Genomic DNA, 25,757 nt, shown 5'->3' with positions numbered 1-25,757 from the left:
ACAAGCAAACAACATCTTTTTACAGTACCAGTGTCTGGTTCCTGCTGTTCTGCAGATGGACAACTGAACAAAACCATTCCGCCAAGGAACATTTCAGTGTGGTTTCTGTTCCTCGGGCCTGGCACTATTCTGAGGCTCACACTAAGTTAGAAAAATTTCTGGTACACAAAACATATTTATGTTCTTCAGTATAAACGAAGGCGTGAACTCATGCATACCTGTTCTGATACAAACCAACACACGCTTCATTTGTCATCCGGAAAGCCGCTGTCAGATGTGGTCAGTCAATGAAAGAGTCAAGCAGGTTTATATTTATGTTAGTTTATTGAACAAGTCTTTGACTCAGTATGGGACAAAGGATGACAGACACTTTAGTATCTAAATAAATCTCTGTGAAAATAATACTGTAATCTAAAATGGCATGTCTGTTTTCTTCCAGTAAATCTCTGCAGTACAATATATACATATTTTTATTATTATACATACTGGCATTAGCATGCTAATTACAGCCGTAACATTGCGATTGCCGTTTCCACATTTATGATTGAGGGTTAATCGTTTTTAATCCCCTTCATGACTTGAAATACATTCTTTCCCTTGCTCACATGAGTGGACCCCCTTGCTCACATACAGTGCTTTCTTTCCAAAATACTAATTTTGCATCAACCGGCTTAGCGCCAAGAAAATAAAAGACATTTTGATAATGACATGCCATTTACTAGCTTAAACGGTGCTATTCCTTATCCTCGCTCTGAGAATTATTTCCTGGAAAAGATATTCTCCCACATTGGGAGCATTTATGCATATCGCTCTATATATGCATACAATAAAACCTTTCATGCAAACTAATCTCAATAAAGGTTTCTTTTGTTTCTTTAATATTTTGACAAATTATTAATAATGTTCAATACAGCACAAATTGTAATGGTTTTACATTTTAATCTCCTCTCAAAAAGCCGTCACTGCCAATCAACTCTCTTGTTTGCTTTCAAATATGTTTCAATAGAACTTTAGAACTATATCAACAGAACTTTGTTCGCTATCCAAATAATGATTAACTGGACAACTGGATCCTCAAACATTTGAGCAAATAACTTTCTCATGGTGCACACAAAATAATTAAAGTAGCAAACGAAGGACATAGATTAAAACTCTAACTAGCTGACCTAAAACCTGGATATTTTGTTAAGCTTCTTCTCAGTTAGCTATGCTGATTTCTTTCTTTCTTTATCTTAAAACGATGGGAACAAAATGGCTGAGCAGCTGTGCAATTATGATCACCTTAGCAGCAAGCACTCAGAAACATACCCACAAACAAAAACAAACTCACACCTTCCCCGCACCCTGACATCAGTTTCACTGGGTATTTCTGGGTGTTATAAAAGTTGTTTAGACCGATCCAATGTAATGCCCGTTGGTGTGTGAAATTGAGGTAATTATATTGTGTTTACTAGCATCTACCAGTAAGCTTTTATGGAAAGTGTGACCAGAAAACTCAACCCGGAACGAAGAGCTTATAAAGCTGTGGATCACAGCAGAGAATGCCTGGAGCGAAATATGGTCTTGAGCTAAAAGGGAACGGATTGGTCTGAAAGCATCACATTAAAAGGCTCTGCAGCGTATCCTGTAACAGATTACATACGAGTTCAACTTTCCCTCGTCCACCAAAACGGACAATAGATGGGCTGACGTTTCCCCAGGAACTCAAGTTCCAAAGAACCGACATAGCTTACACAAAAACAGCACTTAGTGGTTTCTTCTTGGTCGCCCATTCACTGCAGAGATGGACGAATGAAGTTAAGTCGTTAAGTGTTACAGAGGTTCCACGTTTTCACAGAGACACATTCCACTCCTTGTGGTGAGCAAAATACTTCCTTTCAGGACACAATATTTCCAGGTTCATAAGCTGGCTCGACTTCGGTGGCTTTCGGAGTAAGTGCCATTGAGAGAGATTGGACATGAGCTCTCATGTGACCACCTGCTGGACTGCAGACCGTTCGTGGGGACACGACTGGTCCCCGCAATGCAGCCTCTTTAGAAGCCGCTGGAGTTTATGGGAGAAGTTCTTGTTCATTTGCCTGTACATGAGGGGAATAGCAAAGCTGCTACAGAACGCAAGCAGTTCGGCTAAACGTCTCAGAAAGAAGTACGTGATTTTGTGGTGCCTGTTTGAATGGCTCGCAGGAGCCTCGGCCACCGTGTGTACCAGTAAGGTCATGTAATACGGAGTCCACAGCAGAAACTGCATGCACACGGAGGCCAGCAGCAACCTGTGGATTGAGGGATCGAGCCGCCCAGAGTCCTGGTCCAAAGGGGTGGATTCCTTCCTGATGCGGAGGATTCGCACGAACGCATAAAGCACGGCCACCGCCGGCACTACGTACCCGATAAACATCATGATTGCATCGGCCGCTTCCTTGTTCTGCATCTTGGTGCACTCAACAATCTTGGTGGAGACGTGGTTGCACACGTAGAACAGCAGCGAAGAGAAGCTGGTGAGCACAGCACCGCCCCAAATGAAGCCGCAGACGTGCTTGGTGTTGTAAACGCTGGACATGTAGGTGCGTGGAAGAACCCGCTCAATGTAGTAGTCCAGACTGAGTAAGGTGGTTGAGTACATGATGACCAGGGAAGAAATGTTAAAGAGGATCAGGAGGGTGATGTAGATCTCGTTGTTGTACTCCCACATGGGCCAGCGTGTAAAACTGGGACCCAGCAGCTCCATCGGAGCCACCAGGTTGAGCACCAGGCCAGCGATGGCTATGTTTACAAAGTAGACATCGGGCATAGTCATGGTGACCTTGTTGGAAAGGTTGACCACCACCAGCAAGGCATTGTAGCAAAGCCCCACTGGAAAGCAGACGATGAGGTACACCAGAGAGAAGACTGACAGGATGAGTCCAAAGTCCTGGCAGAGCCGGAGGTCCACGCTGTCGTCTGTCTCATTGTAAACCATGCAGCTCCACATCGCTAGACTTCCAAAGGTGTCCACTGTGTTTGTCTGAATCAGCTGTAAGACAGAACACTTGTATTAATGCAAGGTTTTATTTTTGGAAAATAAAAAATGGATAAAAGATGATCTTGTGTGCTATGACCAGTTGACAAAACATTGTAGCAACCAGGGACGGATTATGACTTCAAAGGGCACCGGGGCCAGTTACCTCCAAGGGCCACCCCCCACAATTTTTCCGTTCTTTCCATGCGTATTCACAAAAGTTAAGATGATAATGAATATTAAAACCGCTCTCGCTCTGCATCAAATGCCTCCACTATGCTAAAGATTATCTGTACAAGATTTATAGAAGTCTAATATTAGCAACACAGCGAAAAATCAACAATGGACCAAATTACGGGGTACTATTTAATTAACTCTCAAATATACACGTATTTTAAGCATCGCATAAATAAAAAAAGATTTTTTACCATAAAATGCCCCTGTGACACATGTCTGTGACACATCACATCATCAGGCAAAAGATTCAGAAAATACGATTTAAATGTTCTGTAATTTAGTTAAAGTAACATAAAAACAAATGTTGCCATGATTTGTTGATCATTTCATTTTTTACAGGTTATCCACAGAGGCCTTGCATAGGCTATGGGACCCATATATTAAACATAGATAAACATTTGCTTTCATTGTTGTTGGGTTCTCTGTACCAAACTGGATGGCGCAACTTTAAAGCCCAGGGGCTCCTCAGGCTCATGGTAGTCAAGAGACCCATTGGCCCGGTCAGTAATCCATCCCTGGTTGCAAAGTCAGTTTTACCCACCGAAATCATTTACAATTATTTAGAGGTAAATGTTTTACTGTTTTGTAGACATCTGATATGACCGTATTACACTTTATTTTTGCATTATTTATGACATGTTACTATAGATTGACCAGCAAACAACAAAAAATTACATTTTCTGGAATACATTAGGGCCCCTATGAGGTGGCTTACCAACTTTACACAAAAAAACATCTGTTTCTGGGCTCTTTTTGGTATGACCAAGATCTCATGCATTTGTAAAAAGTGCTTTCTTTATTCAAAACTTCTGTATGTTGAGAAAAGACATTTATTGCATTACAAGAAAGCTATTTAAAAAACTGTTATTTTATTGCACTAGACAGCAAAAAGGATTTCTAAAAATCTCAGTACATGCTTGTGAGACTTAAGTTTCGTAAAATAAGTGTAGAAATACTGAATGACACTGCGGACAAACTTCTTTCTATAACAACAGATTCCAAATGAAAGCGCCTCAGCATCCACAATGCACATGCTGTGACCAAAGGCTGCCGTGATTCAGGTCTAGGATAGTAAATCGTGCAGATTTGTGGGATGAGATGTAGCATGTCACGGGTGGAGTGGATGCTCGTGTGAGTTCAGGATGAGGTCACAGCATGTGCACACGCAGAGAGCCCAACTCCAGTTTATTTGTCACAACATGATTGTGTTTTCATGAATGAATTATCTAACGCCTTATCCAAAGAAAATGGAAACATTCACCTGACATTTGAATTTGGTTTAATCACATTATTGTTATTTTATCTGAGAGCATAAACGCTGTAGACTGTGCCACAATAGGGAGCCGCAGAGATGATGTATTTTTGTATGAAACCCCGGAAGCGAGTTAGCATTTTAGGACTTCCGATTCCATCGCTCCAAAATCTATAGTTTTTGGTAAATCGCCTGAAATGAGGTCTGTGGTAAATAAACCTCTAAATATTTTCAGGTTGTATTCAATGAGATAAAACACACCAATTATAACCTGCTTGTAATTTATTTAAAGCCTTATAGTGTCTTAGAGGGATAGGTCACCCAAAAATATTTACCAATTACTGACCCTCAGGCTGTTTCAAACCTGTATAAATAAACACAGGTAAAGATTTTCAATATTCAGTACTGTGACACTATTACATCCATAATTTTTTATTGTTTTGTTGAACAGCAAATTAGATATTTTTGACAAATTTAGGAAAACAAACAGTTCTGGGGCACCCGACTACCATTACATTTTTTAATGTTAGTCAACGATGTCCCGGAACAGAAAAAAATTCTATGTGTTCATCATAACAAAGTAATTTTTGAAGACAGAATTTTCTGCTTTGGTGAACTATCCCTTAAAAACGGCGGTTGCTAACAAGTTGCTAAACATAACTACTTTCTTTGCCTGGGATGTTAGACGTAATCGTGCATATAAAGCTCACAACTAATGCAACATGGGCACAAATCTCTTAAAATGTAGATGCGAATCCATGTACAGAATAATTAGTTACAAGGGAACACATTTTTTATAAAGTTTGAAAGAGTTGTGAGAGGCTTGGTGGTGGTGACGTTGATATCGAGCGACCTTAATGGTAGTCTGTTTATAGCATCATGTTAGTTTTTCACTTCTGCCTATTGTATTTCGGCTTCAAAAGTAACAAATGTTGTGTTAATTGGTAAAGTTGTTCTTGATAGACAAAACGTGTAAACATCATAAACCTTTATTAATCACGGAGCATATATTTTGCGATATTCCAAGTCCATGGGAAAAAGCATAGGTTTTCGGTCGAGGGAACCACTGCAGTACTAATTTCCGGGTTGGCCTATAAAAACACACGTCATATCTGCGACTCCCATTATTGACCATTATAATCAAGGACCAATAAAATTGTGTGTAGAACGGCTCTTTCTTTCTGTGTATGAATGCTTCTTATTGAAACAAGAAGTTTGTGCGAGACATATCAAAGGGGTTTATTTTGCTACGAGGTACTTAGAGGGTGTAGCATTACCTCTTTAACGTTACCTAGAGAGGATATGAGTTGACAAAAATCTGTGTAATGCCAGATAAGATATTAATACTGCTTGGCCTGTTTCCAGAAAAGAAAGTGAATTGCAAATTACATTTGTCATTTCGTCAATGTAAAGGAATACACTAGCTTCATAGATTCAAAACTAGTGAAAATAGACGTGGATTTGATTACGGACATAATCTCTTCAATACTAATTAAATTTTTTTGACAAAAAACACAATATGCTCCTGGAATAAAAGATTACAGTTACACAAACGTATGGTCACACTGAATTTTAAGATCAAATTCTCGGTATTAATAAACCATTAACTATTACTTTTGCCTCAGTAAACTACAAATTTGTTGTTTATTAATAGTTCGTAAGGTAGTTGTTATGTTTAGGTATTAGGTAGGATTAGGGAAGTAGAATATGGTCATGTCGAACATGTGCTTTATAAGTACTAATAAAAAAAATGCTAAAAAATAGGCATCTAATAAGCAACTAGTTAATAAAGAAAATTGGTTCCTATTCTAAAGTGTTACCAAAATTATACATTATTTTGAACTAAAGCCTTAAAAAACATAAACTATCTATCAATCTTTGTGACAAACTTTTGGGCATTGAGGTTTTGGCAGCATGATGTATTTAGCAGTAGACCTGCAGTCTTCTCAGAGGACACCGAGCAGAAATAATAATTGTTGAGTGAGGGTTCCTCTGCCGGCTTACATAACCGAGCCATAGACAGAATTGTTTTGGCCTGGAGACAGGCAGTCGAGGATTGCTCCTGTATGTCTCTAGGGCGGAAACTCTCATTTGTCCTTTTCACCTTGTAGTCACACACTAACAGCGAACCACAGTTAAAAACTTGCTATTGCATAAACAGTCCTGTCTGTACGAGCATTTTATGTCAGTCTAACCAGTATATATCAACCAGTATCATCTCAGCCCTCTTAAGAAGGTTAAACTCTCATCTGGTGGTAAAATAACTCCTCAAGGTTCTTTGATCTTGCTTGGACTGCCGCATTGTTCTCTATACAGGCAAAGGAATCTAGAACTGGCTACAAGTTGAGAAAAAAAAGAGTCGTGGGGACATTGTTTTTAAAGGGCAGGTGTAAAAGTCAGCTTTGAAGGCCATGCCTGGCTTTTCTGCATGAATACCTTCAAATAAAACGAAAAACAAAATATCTTTGCAAAAGGTCTCCGCTGTTACTGGCAGCCAAGCCTGCGACACCTATTCACTACCAGACACTCAATTTCTCTGACTTAAAAACAGTAATTTTCCCGTCAATACTTCCTCTTCCTGTGACTATGGCAACCGACAGTGCAAATACTTTTCAGCTGCAAGTTGCAACTAATTTTTTCTTATTTACTCTGCCAGTGGATGTTGTTTTGTGATTCGAGTCCATGCCGTCTCTTATGTTTTTTAAACTTTGATGCATCTTGTCAATAAACCAAACATGATCTAGGCCGTTAGCTTGAAGGATTCCTGAGAGGGTGCAAAAGGTAATACGCTGCCAAAGCGTGTCATTGGAAGAGGCGTTTTAACACCTGCAGCTCACGGGTCATACACACAGATGTTAGCGTCCATCTACCGCATTCTGTAAATAACCAGAATTTTTGTTATTAATTGTACTTCACTTTTACAAACAAAACAACATCTTGGCTGACCGTGCATCTGGGCAATGGGTGTTTTGGGAGTGAAGCTAACTACACGTCTTGACAGCTTTTAAGGAGATCCTCTGGGTGGATGTAAGGAGGGCTGCTCCACACCCCTCGTATCCCAGCTGGAATGTACAGCACATTCTCAGAATCGGCTGAGTGATGTCACATGATTGCATCTTCTGAGCTTTGTGCGTGCTAGCTGTAAGGGTTTAGGTAACGAATAACAAATGGAGAGTTTTACAGTCAGAACATGTAGCGCTGTGATACATTTTTCAGTGTGTTTCAACTACAATGATACAAGCTAGATACAGAAATCAAACTGAGGAACAAGCCTTTTCAGTTCACCAAAAATGTTGCAATGGATTTTCCGCTTTTATATTACAACACAGCAATGATGCTAACGAACATTTTGCCCCATATCTCTGTCGGAAACCAAACACTTAAGATTACTTTACATGCTTATTTTCTACTAAATAAATATGAATCCTTAATCTTTATCATAAGCTTATGTTGCCAATCAAGAGGCAGCTTTTATCGATAATCGTTAACCAAAGAGTTATGTATTGCACTTTAAATAAAAACATTCAATTTACAATACTCTTTACAATTATATCTAAAGGTGGCAGCATGTTCATTCCATTAATGCTGTTTTATTTATCCAACAGTCATTCTCTATGTCAAAATTAACAAAAAATGATAAAAGAAAGGATGGCAATATATCCATAGTTGAGTCCATGATATCAACATGTACTTCATAATTATTTAAATAATATTAAGAATTTATCAAAATATTTAATTATTAAGTCAAATTAATAAATTAATATTACACTACTGGTTCGTAATTCAATTGAAAGTGCAAGTGATGCGGCAGATTCCACAGTGCCAAGTATTTCATTAATGACTGACTCTACATGTTTCAACCTTTTATACACCCACAACAGCATTCATTCTCACCTGCTATTCTTCTTCACAAGCAGCAGACATTGATGTCACTTATCTAACATGTTTCACACATTGAGCATGTGTCTAAGAAGGCCAGCAAAACTTTTCTGGTTGATCAAAAATATTTAAGAGCACAATGAAAACCCTCGATGAAAGAAAATGAAGTCTTCCTTTCATCCCCTAAGCTAGGCTGACCCTTGGGAAGACTGCACACTCATCAGCAGGAGTGATCGCTGTTTTGTGTATGGCACGCATGGCTTATTGCTAGGCAGTCTTCGATGGGGAAAAACAAATGCTGCGAGCTTGCCTGATTTGACAAACAGATTCAGAATTTGCTTAAAGGGATTTGGTTATGCCCGCTGGTGTGCACAGCCCTTCACGGGTGCGCCTTACATTTTAGCGCGTGTACATTTTGTCTCGATAGAGCTCACTGGATATAGAGTATTCTGGGTTGTCAGGGTGTGAACTTAAACGGCTTCCATTAGTTCAGTCTTTTTTCATCAAATCTGATAACATACCAAACTTACACACTGAAGCATACAGACTAAAAAGAACAGATCAAAGTTGACATCTATGAGAAAATTGGATAACAGGTTATGTAATCCTCTCTTGTCCAGCTGGGCAGCCCAAACCGTGCTTAAGTGTAATGCACTCTCTAGCGTCTTCGGGCAAAGAGGAATGTTTCTCATCTGTCTAATACGAGGACTACGATCTTCACCAGAACTTGCGGGCATGTAGCCAATCTCTCGTACAAGACCTGAATGACGCAGACCCCATGGAAATGCTGCTTTCTGCTTGTTCGGGGTAATAAGTAACGGGATGACTTCCCAGAAACATCATCTGTACTCAGTTACATTGCAACATAAACGTGCGCCTGATAGTAAGAGTAATAGTATGAGTATACCTCAGGCAAATAAACAACCTGCTTGGGATTTTGGTTGTTTTGAATGGATTTAGAGCACTGAATGTGCTGCTCTTCCTTACAACCCAACATGATAGAAAACCAACACATTTCAATAATACTGGATTTATAGCAAATAACACGTGTATTATTTTTAATACAGTGTATTACATTTACATTATAATATGTAAATATTACACTGACTAAATCACGTTTTTCCCTTTAATAAAATGAGCTGTTCATATACATCACCTTGCTCTTGGTAAATAAAAACATTCGCTCATTAGTTAAATCTGAATATTCTGCTTCGTTTCATTCAGCATTTTTATTATTACTTAAAAATGACAGGTTAAAAGGAGAAGTTACCGTGTGCAGATGTAATGGTAGCCTACACCCTGTACAAGTTACTCAAGACGATGCTCACAGGGCGTTCAAATCCCCTCCACTCGCTCTTTACGGTAAACATATTCAAATTATTTTCCTCAACGCGAAATGTGTACAAGTTATCTTAAAGGAAGTATTGTTAACATATAGTTCTGAATACAGCCGTAATTTTGCTGGTTTGTACGGGATACGGCTGAAGTTTAACCTGATTTGAATCAACTGTCACAAATATGTCACAGCGCGAGCTCTGAAGAGTTGAAATAGTGTCTCGTGAATGTTTGACGCTCTTCCTCCGCTGAGGTCAAATTTAACGTCAAAAACAAACTTCAACAACAACTCAATATAAGGAGATATTGGCTAACCTACTCACCAGAGGACCAGTTCCTGGCAGAGAGACAGCTCTATGGAGGCATCGGATTCTGCTGTATTTCCATTGACATTTCTCCTCAGATACTTTGACAAAAGCTCCCAAAGCGCTACGTGCACCGCTCAGACTTTGTGTGAAATTAAACACGCACAAATGCGATCGATTAAAGCGCCGATTTGTCAAGTAAACACACTTCGATACGGTATATTCGCCTGTGGTCCGTCAAAGCTTGTTCTGGAAAGGGGAGGACGCTGATCTTACTACGAATCGACTGGTGCTGAACTCTAGAGTGTGTGTACACACGTCACGTGACCCTCCCCCACAGCCCTGGACCGCACTCTTTACAATCCTACTACGATCACGGTTAGCTTATTAATATTCATAAGCCGCGCGTTAGCCATTGGATAATCACGTTGAAACGTAACGCGCCTGTATATAATTAATATTCATGAGTATGTTGTCACTATTTGGAGATTGCGATAATCTCCTGCGTATGGTGTTAATATACATGAGCCGATCCCTCGCTATTGGATGGTAACTAGGCAACGCGAACGGGATGAGTTTTATATTCATCACAGGCTCTTGGCCATAGTAGGAAACGTAATTTCGTTTAGCTCGTAGTCATTGGACGATTATAGAGGAGGGGGGACATGCAGCAACTTTCAAAAGCACGCAACAAAAGCAGCTTTGGATGTGCAGGTCAAGCGAGTTTTATCTAGACCTAGATGAGGAAAACGAACATACTTCGACCTCTTTTTATAGGCAACAAGTAAGGTTTGTTTATGACGTAAATGTTTGAATTACATAGGCACGAAACACTGATAGTTTACTAACACTATAGTGTTCACGCAAATATTTGTACTTTGATCATGATAATGCAATGACAAACACACTAGTATCCGAGGATTAAGATTAAGTTTGAATGTGTTATACATTTAAAATTCCATAATGGGCATAACAAATCTTTAAGGTTTCCCCTAAAACGTTTGCATTCTTTCCCTGACTCTAACTTCAGTGTTCCACGGACAGCATTGTCAATTTGGTCATTCATTATTCATTGTAATGTGTGGTAGATCTGTTTCCTCTTTCATCACATTTTATAGGTCGATTGGCTTCGCACTTCTGGATTAAACAGAAAAAATATGAAGAAAGTTTATTTGGAAGAAGCTTAAAGATTACAAGAAGTCAGACCCACCTACTTCTCGGTTTATGGCCCACGTTTAGTAATCCTGACCCACAGAGCATCAGGAAGATGCTTTATAACAGACTCGCTCGTATTATCACAGTGTTATTTTTAGAATAAAGATGGGAGAAATATAGCAGATATTCATTGTCCAATTCACTTCATCTTCTAACAGTTGAGCAAACATTTGTTCACACACAAGAGAACAGTTATGCTATACTTTACATATATGCCTCTATTTTACAAATTTTTGATAAAGTTTAAACTATATAAGCAATTTTCATTGCAATAATATTTCATTTTTATCACAATAAAATAATGGGCCATGGGCAAAACTACAGTAGAAGTACATTTGTTTCATTGTGTTGTTAAAGTAAAAGTAAAAAACCAAGTGAGACAATCTGTTGACTGTATCAGAGAAGGATCGACTCTCCAGAGCAAAAGTGCATTTTCAGATTTTGATTAAAGATTACAAAGACAAAAAAACATTAATGTGAATTGACTTGCATGGAGGAATTGTTCACCCAAAAAATTGCACTAAACAAAGAAATCTAGGATCTATGCTGATTTATTGTGTTCACTTTAGAAATGCAGGTTGAAGAAGCACACTTGTTTCACTGTCCATTTAAAAACCACACAGGCGTTAGACATAAAAAAATACTCAAAAACCCTTGTGAAAATATAGAGGTAAGAGGTCTGTGCCCCAATTTTATCAGTTGGCTTAGTCTCTTCAATTATTCATTATAATGAACATTTTAATGTGGATTTGTAAAATAATGATTTGCAAATCACATGGGTCATAATCCTGGTTCCCATTTCTGAATTGTGCTACATTAACCACAGTAACAAATGACATGATATGTGGCTGTATTCAAGCTGCAGAGTAATTAAAGAATTTGTATTCTATGTTTAATCCCCAAAGACTATTTTACACTGACAGAGTTTACAGCACATGAAGAGATTCATTCATACTGTAATTACTGTAAAATAATAAGTGCACATCGTACACCTTCAAATTGAACTGCCCAATGAGGAGCATGCTTTCAAAGACTCAATATAAAATGTAATTAACATTTTTACAATGTTAAGAGACTTGGTAATGACTCAAGACCGTGGAAAATAAAAGATAAGAAACATGTATGATGTCTTGTGGTTTAAAGATAACACTTTCAGTATTTCTAATGAATCTGAACTGTCTGAAGCTACTGCTTGACATATTTTTTATTTTAAGCCCTCCTCTTTTGTTCATTTGTGGTCATGCATCGGTTCATTTATGGGAAACTGACGTAGATGTTTCCAGGTATGCTGTTATGCTTCACCAAAATTACATGAGAATTTTATCTGATCTGAGATTGTGTGTGCAGATATCCAGATGCATTTAATGAAAACATATCTTTGTCTGAGGTAGGGTGGCAAGAATGAGGACATCTTTGAGAGGTATTCAGGTGAATGTAGAAAAATCATAGAAAGAAAGTCATCTGCGATGCACCATAAAACAAGTTTTGTTCATGTGACGACAATGATTGTGATTTTCCAAGCATGTCCAGAGGGATTTTTAGCAACGTATGTTGGTGCAAGGGTGCGTACTTTCTTAGTAAAGAAAAACACAATTTTTAAAACTTCTACAGCATTATATAGTAATATGATTGGTCCCTTTTTATCGAGGGCCAGATGAGTCCAATAATTTATAAAACAAAAAGCACACCTCTTCTGAATGTGTGTTCAACCAACCATTTTTTTGGCTTGTAGCACAAATGGTGTAAACACATTCAAAATGTATATATAGATTAAAGGTTTTCCTATCCAAGAGAATTAGAAGTACTTGCCTTAGCAAGCTTTACTATTCAGAAATGCCATGTTGTAATTGTGAATGAGTGAAACATGAATAGATATATCTTCTTGGTGCAATTATATAAACGTTGCTGTGGATTGTAATTGCGCTGGCGATTTTGTTGGATTTTTGCCAAACTTCATTAACTTCTTTGAGGGAGTGAGGTCAGTTTTTGTTTTCTGAAACTGTATGATAACAGATCGGTGATAATCACAGGGATTTTCCATTTGATGCTATCAGTCTGTTTTTGTATTTGCTGGTATTGTTGAGTAATTCTTATTTCCTGTTTGCATTCAGGACATTAAAATACCTGAGGCCTGGATCTCTTTTCTTCTGCTTGACAGACACTGATACGAAGAAAGGATAGAGACATATCAGGGAGCGAACTAAATCGCTATTTATCCCCGAGCTCTCAAATCGTTCCTCTTTTTAGGAGTCACGGCAACGTACATAGAGGTTTTAACCTGCTGTCACCACTAGCCTCTGAAGGAATTAGACTTCACGAGACATATGGCCGGTTTAACCACTGAAAGTAACTGTTGTCAATGCGACCAAACCCTCACTTGTTAATCTTGTTGAATGTCTCAGGTGATCTGAACTGTGTGTGGTTCCTATGTCTATATCATTACATGTCGATGCCATGCAAACTGAAGCGATTCCGCCATAAGATCCTCCTTGAAACTTTAAATACTAGAAGACCTTGAGAGTACATCCACCTCCCGAGGCGAAACTGACGTTCCTTTGGTATTTCCTGAGAAGAGAGATCAGACATCACTGTGGCCTTTGATGCTCGCCTTGTCATCCTGTTTTAGAAAAGCTGGCATGTTCATTGTGTGAGACTTTCTATTTGTGGACCGGCAAGCATCAAACACATCTTTGAAAGTGTCTTATTTTGTCGCAGTTCTGTCCAGCAACAATGCATCCGATCACTCCTCCCATGTCTGTAAGCTCTTAGGCTCTGTGTTCCTCCGTAAACCCATTACGCCGTGGCACAGATTAGGTCCACGGGCGGCTTGACTCTACTTTACCCCGACACACATGACAAATCACAACCACCCCCTCCGTCCTCCTCCTATTGGATTTTACCAGGCTTTGGTCACGACGCAGTAGAAATTCAGTTCAAGAGTAATCTATCTGGCTGTTTGGTGCTTACAAACACATTGTAAGTGTGTGATTTTTTGACCAATATAAGTGATTCTTGCATGTTCAAATCATCAGCACAGATGGTCCAGCACATCCAAATGTTACTTGGGTCAATTATTGCGTTCAAACACCCAACCTTATGATTGAGTGTTAGTAATTGTGATGTTTACTTAAGCAAGCATCACTACAGACGAGTAAAATATTAAAGAGCGTTTTAACATCAAATCACTTCACCAGTGTCCCTCGTGTGTTTATTTTAGGTTGGCTTCATGCTGAGGCCTGTCACCCTGTCAGACCAGTCAGAGAAGCATCACCCTGAAGGACCCACATGAGGCGGCTTCTGTCTGCCAGTCTCTGACTGCAGGTGTGGCCCGATCTGTGTGACTGCTGCTATTTTTGCATGGCCTGAATACAACGGCTCAAACGTTGATGGGATGGGTTTGTTGTATTGGGGGCTTGTGGTATTAAAATGTGCGTATAGATATCACTGGCGGTAATAACACCAAGGTCATAGGTTCATTTCCACTGTAAGTGCTTTGGATAAAAGTGTATATCTGCCAAGTGCACAAATGTAATATAATCATTATCTGAAATGTCTGGAATTGTACTACCCTTAAGATACTTCTGTTTTTATGATATAAGCATTCACCTTGTTTTTCAGTAGGGGCCAGGAGACTTTTGATTTCCTGTAAATGTGTTATCACTACCGCCAATTCTTTTGGTCCTTTGTTTACCTTTTATGTTTTAGATGAGGCGAACGGCATGCCAGCAGTCTCCCCTAGCTGAATGCATAATCTGAAATCTTGAAAGGACTTTTTGGGCTTATCCTTTATTTGGTCTTCCTGACTCGAGATCTAAAGAATCTTAAAGGGACCCAACATTCTGTGTTTGTTGGTTGACTCTTGTGTAGAATAAAAACAACAGCCACCATAACTTGGCTTTAGTAGTACGTCAAGATGTATGCAGAGTCATGCATCTTAAGCTCTATTTAAATACGCAAATTTAAAAAAATGCACCGATTCCACGTGTGCGTCACACCATGTTGTTCCTCGGAGGCCTGGAGACATTCTTTGTGTTAGCGAACCTTGCCACCACTGGCACGCGTATCCAAATTGAGATCCAGGGGTTGCGGTATCTCTGCCTCATAAGAATTAAGCCGCACACACACGTTGGGAGCTGTGCCTATCTGCTGCTCTTGTTTCCTATCAGAGTCACGGGCTCCCACAGGCCTGCTGTGGATTATGTGCAAGGCTGACCTGAAATCCACCCCGTAACGTAGCCAATCAATAACATCCCCTTCTGCCATCATTCTTTAACTGTGCTTTTTATGGCCCAACTGATATTTTCCTATATTCCCCCACGAGGGTTTCAAATGCACATTCCCTTCCGTCATAAAATAGGTGGAGTTCCAGCACTGAGGTCTAAGAATAACATCCGGATTTTAAGTGCAAGAGATTGCTGTCGCTGCTTTGTTGTGGCCACCTCTGGGCCGGAGCTCTTCCTGTCTGATAAAAGCATTAGGCGGGGCCGCATTGTTCCGCGGTCCACTCCCAGTCTGCTGACCAGTGGCGGACGCCATTACCATTTAATGCATCAGCATCATCTCGTGTGGGTTGATTTCTATAAATCATTCAGAGCACTTTCAGCTGGTCATCATTTGCAGTTTGTGTAAGAGCAGCTTGAGCTTTGCATAGCATGATAATCCACTCTCGCCTAATCCATTTACACATGTATTTGGTTTAGGGCAGTTTTATTCTATCTCCCCGTGGTGCCTTTTCTGTCTGTATAGTTTTCTTTTATGTCACATGTCCAGGCAGTGATACATCCACTTACTGCCTTTACTTTACTGATCACTGAATTATTTAGGCAAGAAAGGTAAGCCTGATGAGTATAACATGAGCATGTTATACATTATATCTTTTGAAATAGGATAGGATATACATTTGAAAACAATACTTGTGTTGTGCACTTAGGTTTATGAATTTGGGAGCCGCTTTTAACCAGTGTTACATTTGAAGTTTTACATTTTATCAATAATCCATGACCCTGGTGTTGAGAGCACAGGAGGTTTGTTATCAACGCAGTAACAGAGGAATTCAGAATGCTTGCAGTGCTTTGACCAAACATTCATGTCTGCATTCCTGCATTCGTGTGTATGTTTGTAGGCCGACTTTCTAAAACTTTGTACAATCCTGTTAGTCCAAACAAGAAAAAAATTACACGATTAAATTGTTTCCATTTGCAGAACAATCATCTTTTTTTCTGTTCCGTTTGCCACACAGAAATTACCTTTAGGGGTAGTGTGCTTCAAGTTATTTTTATCATTTTATATTATTTTATTATTATTTGATTCTCTCTTTGATAAAAGGTCTTCAAACTGAATCGAACCTAACAGAAATACTGTTGCCAGGGAAACTATAACCAAATGTCCTGATTAAAAGGTCAACGTACAACAGAGACACGCCAACAAAACCGGGATCTCACAGATGCAGCCGAAATCTCTTCGCCATTGCAGCTTAACATTTGATTAATATGCCATTAAACATTAATGGTGCCCAAAAACAATTTGTGCGTAATTTCAAACAATTTTTTGTAATTCTGTTTTATTGAGACTTGAAAAAATCCAAGTATGACATTTTGGTTTGTTTGTACAACTTCATATTGAACGTCTATGACATATTATAGACACAACCACAACTCCGTCCCATCCAATGCATGAGAATTACGACCACGAAAGCACTGTGTGCTAAGAGACTGTCAAAAACATGTCATCACGGTTACACATTACATACAATTTCTTTGGATTACGTACGTTTATTTTTTACAGTCATGAATTGCCGTGAATTGCCGTGAATTGAAATCCTGAACAAGACTGTTGCATAAAAACTTGACAATACTCTTTATGTCCTTGGGAAGATAACGGCCTCATGAGTATAAAAGCTGAGGTAACATTTGCTTGAACTTGTAGAAGATGGCACCGTAGGAATGCCAAAGACACTGGTTAAATTCCCAGGTGGATTCTACGCTGTATTGGATAAAAGCATCTGCCGATGGCAAGTAGCTTGATATGTAAACACGTAATTCATATACCGGGTCTCAAACCCTAGCACTGTTGTAAAAAAACAGTGCAACAATAAGGCAGTTCTGTGGTGATTCTCCAAAGCAAATATAAGAATAGGGGAGTGAAGGGAGGGTTTAGAACCAGACCCAAATAGCTCCCATATGTTTATTTGCATGGAAGGTGAGGGAGAGATGAATACAGCAAAGTAGAGTATGAGTGTGTGGTGTGTCTTTACATGCGTGTTCAGAATGCTGGTGATAAAGAAAGGACTTCCTGGAAAAGATTGCTGACTTTCAGTGAATCCATATGGCCTTGGATATGAAATGACTTGTTATAAGTATCATGCTCTGCGAATGATTGCGTACAGCTGTCTCGAAGTGAGGTTTTGCAAATTCACAAATTAATCCATTGTAAGTGCATAACTACAGCCTATAATACAGCATCATACACTTGTGAAAGATCGTTAATGTGCATTAAACGGGTCATAAGACAAGGCTGAAACGAATATTATAGTTTGTTTTAGATGTAATGCAATGTTTGTACCTCCTTGATGCCCCGCCTCTCTGAAACGCGGAGATATTTCACAAAGTTCATCACTCTGAAAAGAGAGGTGTGCTATGATTGGCCAGTTAATCAGTGCGTAGTGAATGGTTTAATACTGCAAGCTTGTGACGGAAATGTAATGCCTCGAACAATATTTGGTACATTAGGTTCCAAAGTAATTGTATTGACAGGTACGCCCAACTTACTTGCGTATACATTTGGGCGGTCTTAGTCAAATCATACCACAAACTGATTTGTGGGGGTGTGGTTACACAAGGCGTTACAGGCAGGTCTGGGTGAGCATTCACTTTTAGATAGAATACATCTTTTGTTCCTTCACTGGAATTTTATAAATTTTCAAATGTCTAATACAGGCATGGGCAACTTATAACACACCAAAGACACAGAAAAACACGTATTCGCGTCATATGACCCCTTTAACTCCTGTGACAGTTCACGCTAGAAGTTTCTATGAGGTAAACAGGGGGTTGGGTTGATAACGTGGGGCCATTGTTAAATTTTTGTCTATCTCATCAGGGCTCCACCCCCTCTCCTGCCCTCCCTAGAGTGAGTCAGGGGCGGTCGTCAGACCCTCTACTGGGCCCCTGACCCGTGCTTCTCGTAGCGCAAGCCAAAATTATTCCACTATTTGGTTCCACCAGATGTGGCTGTACCTCTGGATGGGTTCCGTCTGGCGTGAGCGGCAGATATGTAAGGAGATGTGTGTGTTGCTTTGGCACAACGGTGGGAGACTGTCCAGAAACAGCTGTGCGTGTGTCTCAGTGTTTCATAACGTTCCGAATCAAGCCAGTTCTCCAACTTTGACCCTCCACAGACCTCAGCGGGAACTCCCAAACCCTTGTCTGTATATGGCATGTGGAATGTCAAAGAAACATGATTCTCCCGATGTACCCTCTACCAACGGAGAAACAGAGATTTCATGAAATGCCTGGAAGCAGATGTTGAGGATTGCCCACTGGGCCATCCCAAGCGGCGGCATCTGTTTGTGGCATGTCTGTTAATTAATTCATGACGCAACCAAGCCTCAAATAAAAGCAGTGTGATTTGCAAAATTTGTGTCATTTACAATATCAGCTTTGCGGTGAAGTTACAAAGGGTGCCTCCGACAGTTTTTTTAGAAAATTACAGTGTCTGTATGTTATTGGCATTTGAAATACATAACAGATGTCTGAATGCTATCGTTGCATGGGTGAACAAGCAGCCCTTGTTCTGGGTCCGTCGGCAGGTGAGATCTCATGTCGTGTCACCACCACCAAAGCTTCCGTTGATACCTGGTAACAGCCCCTATTTACTGACAACAAAGGACGTGGACAAAGAGCCTCTCCAACGGAAAATACAACATGGAATTGTGTAAGCAGAGGTTATGTTCTCTGTTTTCAAAAAGTGTTGGGTAAAACATAAAAAATGAAGGGAGGATTTTACATGGGTTTTAGGTATGTAAACGTTTTGTGTATATATTAAGAGATCATACTCATCGACGTATACATACATTTCCTTGGGTGTAAATTGTAAAGTTTAAAGAAATTTGGAGAGCAAAATTTTTTAATTGTTTTATAGTATAGAGACCCATTTAAACAACAGCAAAGATGCCTTACTCCAACACCCCTCCTGTGCTTGTTGGTTGAAAAAATAGTAATAGAAAATCTGCTTTGAGGACATTTACTAGTGTTCCTGAAAGTTTGTTAAATATAAAAGTCTATGAAAAAACCATGATTGTTGTTAAGCATTATGTGATCAAACAAGCTTTACATGGAAAGTAATGGTCATTTAAAAGCTCTTTTTTATTTATCTATTCATCTCATATCTGCATTAATTGATTTTTCCAATTTTTATTTACATTTATTCATATAGCAGCGTTTATTCAAGCGACTTGGGGATGAGGCAAACAATAAAAGCAATCACATCAACAAAAAGGCAATAATGTACATTGAAAGCCTGACTTAGTTTGCGTAACAGTATACATAGAAAAACAAATGTTTATATATTGTAAAAAAAATCCTGTGGCAACTGGGATGGCACAATAAAAATTTCCCTGTAAAATTAAATGTTTTCTAATATAAAAGAGTCTATTTCTTTTTTTTACCGTATTTTCAAAAGTTAACTGTAACAAGAAATTCTCTAAAACAAACAATTTTTTTTCGGCAGGTTGGGTGCCAGAAAAAAACCATTAAATAACAGTATTTCCTTGTAAAAAAATATTTCCCCCGTTTTTCTTGTAAATATGCTGTCTTTTCGGTAATTTTACGGTTAATGGCAGTATTTTAAAATTATGGAATTCAATAAAAACAGTAAAATTCCATAAAATTCTAGTTTTTCGACTTGTGGATAATTTGTAAAAATTCACTTTTTTTCAGTTAAGCTGCAAACTCAGCTGTTTTGTCCTATACTGTGATGTTTTGTGCTCTGGTCTGGGTTTCATTAAAGATATTCAGTATTGTGTGGTTGTGCTGGGCTTCTATGGCTTGAAGCCCACAGCCTGTGGCTCGCACTCTTTAGCAAAGCTTGCCAAAGGGTGTGTGCGCATGTGTTTGTATCTATAATACGCATATAACTGAAGAAAATGAAAGCTGTGCGTTTCAATTTTCAAATAATTACAGTTTATAATACATTGTGGCTTATTTTATCCAAAACACAGCCTGAACTTCATTTAATCAGCTGATAGAAGTGGTGAACAAGAGCGGAGCTGAAAAGCGATTTTCTGAAAGCGTGATCATACATATCGAGTCCTCACAAGACTATCCTGTGGTTAATGGGGTGGTACGGTCACCCCAGGAAGTCCTGTGCACTAAATATGTTCATTGTTTGTTTAATTGGTAGCTTGTGGGCAGCAACATATCTAGGAGATGCTAATGCCGTCTTATGACTACGTTTTTCGCTGTTATTCTTCGGTCAAGCTTTAGTCAGTCAAACTATCGTCATTCTGCAGACCCCCAGTTCACTTGAAGGAGCTTTTAAAAGTGGAGATTGTTAAGTTTCACCACATGACTGAGACTCTTCAGGCGTTTACCCAGCGCTTGTCGTCACTCGGATAAAGCAAAGACAGGGACATTATTCAGTGTTTGTTGTTGGACAAATAAAAAGTTATCCCTCCCTCAACTAAAGTCTAGTGTTTTAAATGAAGTCATGATGTCAGAAACTGACCACATCCTTCTGAGGAAACCATTTATGAATCTTTACATGGACAAAAGGAGCATTGCACATCATAGCTGGTTACTTCAAAAGCAGTCTTGATGCTTTCTTTCCTTGAACAAAGACTCTCGGTGCAGTACACAAGAGACAGTCGATGCCTTTGGCTGCCTGAATGTGGCTTGTAAGAAGAAAAAAGTTAAGTGAATTCGATCCATGAGCTTTGACTAGAGAGCCATTTACTTTCAGTGCTCTTGTGGTGATTTATCTTGGTAAATTGTAGGTTTGGTTGGTTGCTGTGCTGTATCTCAACAGGTGCTCCATATTGATTTTCCCAGCAGCTTCATGATGCTTTGAAATCTAAAAACATGAGCAACAAGTGGACACATATAGCCAGAGAGAAAAACACCAAAAGACCTTGGGTTTTACCGAAGTAAAGCAAGGAAAACTGTAACTTTTGCGGTTCTCACTTCGCCTAGCTTTAATTTATGGGGCTAGCTCGCTAGTTTGTGGCAAGAAGGACACAGCGTCTCATTCCCTCCATCAGGGAACTGAGGTTACTCCTTAACCAAAACGTTCCCTTTCTATCGGTCTCATCGATGTTGTGTCAAACAGACAGATGGGGTTCCTATTATAAACGCCACAGCGCTGTGCCGTATCACAATCTCTCGCGAAGCGACGGTGACTGGCATGGGTTGTGTCAGATGTGAGTGCTTTCGTTAAATTGTAATCTTCCAGTGGACAGGTAGGTAGGGGGTCCCATAGCTTTTTGAAAGGTGGGAAGCCTCTGCGTTCTGTCCTCATGGGCGGTGGCCTTAGTTTCTCTAACAGCGTGAAGCCGCCCGGTGCCGTAAGCCCACTGGGTAAGTGCCACTTCCTCAAATGGGGAACGCACTACAGAGACCACTTCCTACCATCGGGAGGGGAGAGCTCATGGGAAAAATATGCTGATATATATTCTGAAGTAGTTAACCGCAAGGTGGAGGTCCACCTTGGGAAGGTCATGGGTTACCAAGGTGGGAACCAATCATGAGGATACATCAGACGGAACCGCCCGACTGGGGGAGTTACAACGTCCGGTAGTACGAGGTCTGGTTAGAGCTACATGTGGATAACTCGGAAGCTACCTGCTCTGCCCAGCCCTCCCGCAGGGGGTGCTTGCTTAGTGATGGATGGGATGCCTGCTGTTTACCTTGTGGGGGAAGAAGGGAGGCTAAATAGCACACTGACCCACCTATGGAGGGGCTTTCGAAGGTCCTACCGGCTGCCGGTCCTACATGTTGCCATACAAAACTCAGGCTGTGCTGTGGTTCTATGCTGAGGTTTTAAAACCTCCAGAAGGTGTTGGGCGTAGCCCAACCCGCAGCTCTGCTGATGTCTGCTAGAGAGGCGCCCTTAACCGTTGCCCATGAGGAGGCTATACCCTGTGTGGAGTGAGCTCTCACTGATAGTGGGCATGGGCGATCTTGAGATTGGTACGCAGACGTGACGGCTTCCACAATCCAGTGCACTACTCTCTGTTTGGACACAGTACTCCCCTTCTGCTGACTTCCAAAACAGACAAAGAGCTGATCAGAGCTCCTGAAGCTCTGTGTGCGGTCCAAGTAGAGGCTCTGTGCGCGTACTGGACACAACACAGATGGGGTTGGCAATCTGGGGACACGGAGAATGCTTGTAGGTCCCCTACCCTCTTGATGGAAGCGAGCGTTATCAGGAGAACAGTCTTCATCGTTAGGTGAGGAAGAGTGACGTCTCTGAGGGGCATGTTTAAAGGGGTGCTGCAACGATGTGTCATGCATTCTGACTCCTTTACAATGTTAAACTTGCATCTTCTCATGCTTAACATGGTCAACTTGTCAAAAAACGAGTTGGCCGTATTACGTAGTATTTATGTGCTCAATACACATCCATTGTATGGACCCAAAACCACAGAGACATTTCTCAGAATATCTTCGTTTGTGCTCCCCATGACATGAAGGTGAGTAAATAATGCCAACATTTATATTTGAGGGTGAACAATATTGACATCCATTTCATTTAATGTTTTTTAGGCCAATGTATTCTCTGTTTTAGTGAGAGTAGAACCTCTACATAAAAGTATCAAAATGTTTTTTTTTTGTACTTTTTTTAGATGTCATGGCACATACATATGGCAATCATTCTGTATGATGGTAAAAGATACCAGAACTATGGTATACCCATGTTGATTCTCGATGAAATTTCGTTTCATAGTTAGTTGGGCGGAAATCTGGATACAAGGAGTGATGCGACCAGTCAAGTGCAACTAGCTGTACCGGTTGTAAAGGGAACATAAATCTATCGGTTAGTCTGCTGTGGATTTGCTCAATCTTAAGAGGGTTTTCACAGACAGATCAGTGTTATGATTCCACGAACACCTCAGAGCTGCAGTGAACCAACACTGTGAAAACATTCGCAAGCCCTTTTGTTCTTTCGGAAGGTCTGTTGCATAACCCCTTGATCTGCCTGTAAAGTGCTTGTGTTCTGGCTTTACGTAGAAATTGATTTTATTTCCAAGCTCTAACGCTCTACATATCCTGTTTTCGCTGCTATTCACTTTAAATGCACGCTTCTGTTAGGCCTGAACCCATCGACCGGCATTGAAGGAGCCACCCTGGCACAGTATTAAAGACTGAAGGTAACTTTTCTCTCTTTCGTTCCCTCAACTCTGAGTCATTTTCCTTTGTGAAACTATTTTCACCCCCACCAACATCATCCCTTTAGTGTGCTTCCAGCGTCAAGATATTATAGATCGTCATTGTTTTAGTTTGACATTGATCTCAACCGCTTGTCCGCTTGCTGAGTGTACTTAGGTATATGAGTCTCTTCTGCGTGTTTGTGTTTTGAAGGGTGATCACAGATGAAAGGCTCTTGAAAGCAATTTGGTTGAGAAGCCCCCTCACTGCAGAGTGGCATGGGGCCTCTTGCATGCAATCTTAATGGAGCAGAAATTGACCCCCCTCCCCCATTCAGTTGTGCTCACTATACGGGCCCCGTCTGGGCCCCTTGATCAGATAACGGCAACACTGTTCTGTTCACTGCCCTAAAGCGCACCGTAGGGCACCTTTGGCTCCAGCGCAGCACGTCATCAACATTTGCTGGCGCCCACACTGAAGCATCTGTGTGCTTTCAATACAATATCTGACCAAATGTTTAAGAGCGTGATGTTTATCTTTGCACTGAAAAGAAATAGCCAACGCCACCCTCGACACTCATCAGATAAGACAATATAACATGTCTGAGACACACTTTTCAATTCTTAACTGACATGTATATGTTTCAGATTCAATGCAAAAATAAAGAAAATCTTTTAGCTGTCATACACCACCTGGACATGTATTCAGAAGTGTTGACGTCTGGAACACCAACACTTCTTATTTATTATTACAAATTGTAGTGGGAAATAAACAGGTTTCCGAAGAAAACCTTGCTTTATTTTGCAGGAGTGGAACAATTTTGTTTTATACGCTGATTATAATCATAACCGCCCTTTAAGACCCCAAATGAAAACTCCATCATCATTTAATCAACCTTTTTTTCATTTCAAACCTGTGTGACTTTCTTTCTTCTGCAGAACAGAAGATATTTTGAAGAATGTTGGTAATCGAACAATGACGGTACCCATTGACATGCATTGGTTTTGTGTCTATACATTAGAAGTGAATGGGTGCTGCCCTGTTCAGTTATTCATGTTCTTCAAAATATCTTGTTTCGGGTTGAAAAGACAAGAGGGTGAGGTGAGTAAATGATGACAGATTTTACATTTTTGGGTGAACTTACCCTGTAATTTTCCTGCACTTTTAGATCAAATACGTCTAGTATTTTTTGGGGGGCCTGCTTCTGTATTTTCTTGCTCATAGATTGTGGTGCGCAAGCAGTTAAATAACTAACATTTATTACCCATTAGCATGTTACTGAAAGTGGGGAAACTTATGCTTCAGTCTTCTCGCATGTCATGTTTGACTATGAAATGTGTTTATATAGTCAAGCTCAAAGCCATTAGTGCTATATGGGTCAATGCAATGCACAGAGGAAGTAGACTCGGCAGAAAAAACTGCAAACAAGTCCACTCTTGATGTTCCTTCTATCAAGTACTAACACAAGAATCTGTGATTGAAAAAAACTGTAAGAGATTAAATATATTGAGCTTTAAACATGTTTGCGGCAGTAAATAAATCAGTTTTGTTTGATTCTGTATAAACCAGGTACACATCAGAACACAGGTCGCTTTCTGTTTGCCTTTGCTTTGAAGACTTCAAGTCTGAAGTCTGCATGTTCTGGAAAAAATGTCTTTTTTTCTCCCTCATCATAAATTCAGGGGCTTGCAACGGAGATGATGTCTTCCGCTCTCTCGCTCAAAAAGTTGCTCAAAGACTTTTTAAACATTGACATGTACTTCTGTCGTGATGAAAAAGTCGTTTTTCTTCTGGTTTAATGGATTAAAAGACAATATCTGAATGTGCAGGTTATACAAATTAAACAGGATTCCATCGTTTATTTATGTCATTCAGAAGATGTATATGACTCTTGTTGTTCTTTGGAACATATGAAGAAATTTTCAGAAATGACTCATTACAACAGAAGTCAATGGTTGCAAATGTTCTTTGATTACCTGCCTTTTTCAAAATATCTTATTTTGTGTTCTGCAGAAGAAAGTCATATAGGTTTGAAATGACATGAGGGTGAGTAAACGATGACAGAATTTTCATTATTTGGGTGAACTATCGGTTTAAAACAGAAAATCATATTAATCCCTATAAATATATTTTTATCTTATTTATCTAGGTATTTATACAGGTTTATGAAATAAACA

At 39.8% G+C, this 25,757-nt stretch overlaps 1 protein-coding gene across 2 annotated transcripts; it reads right to left on the bottom strand.

Moving 5' to 3' along the window:
* Window positions 1-305: 305 nt before the first annotated feature.
* On the bottom strand, window positions 306-10,285 carry gpr146 (G protein-coupled receptor 146). Of its 2 annotated transcripts, none has more exons than XM_056753545.1 (2): window positions 10,014-10,285; window positions 306-3,010 (listed from the first exon to the last, which is right to left on the bottom strand). In XM_056753545.1, the coding sequence occupies exon 2, from the start codon at window positions 2,966-2,968 to the stop codon at window positions 1,967-1,969; it is 1,002 nt and encodes a 333-aa protein (XP_056609523.1). In that variant the 5' UTR covers window positions 2,969-3,010; window positions 10,014-10,285; the 3' UTR covers window positions 306-1,966. The 2 variants fall into 2 exon arrangements, with proteins under 2 accessions (XP_056609523.1, XP_056609522.1); XM_056753544.1 differs by having other exon boundaries at window positions 10,022-10,281.
* Window positions 10,286-25,757: the final 15,472 nt, after the last annotated feature.

The sequence above is a fragment of the Triplophysa dalaica genome, chromosome 7 (genome assembly GCF_015846415.1).
Source record: "Triplophysa dalaica isolate WHDGS20190420 chromosome 7, ASM1584641v1, whole genome shotgun sequence".
Classification (NCBI taxonomy): Eukaryota; Metazoa; Chordata; class Actinopteri; order Cypriniformes; family Nemacheilidae; genus Triplophysa; species Triplophysa dalaica.
This window is presented reverse-complemented; position numbering and strand designations above follow the sequence as displayed.

Coding starts and splice junctions, on each gene's coding strand:
- gpr146 (XM_056753545.1), bottom strand. CDS start 2,968: ATGTGGAGCTGCATGGTTTACAATGAGACAGACGACAGCGTGGACCTC.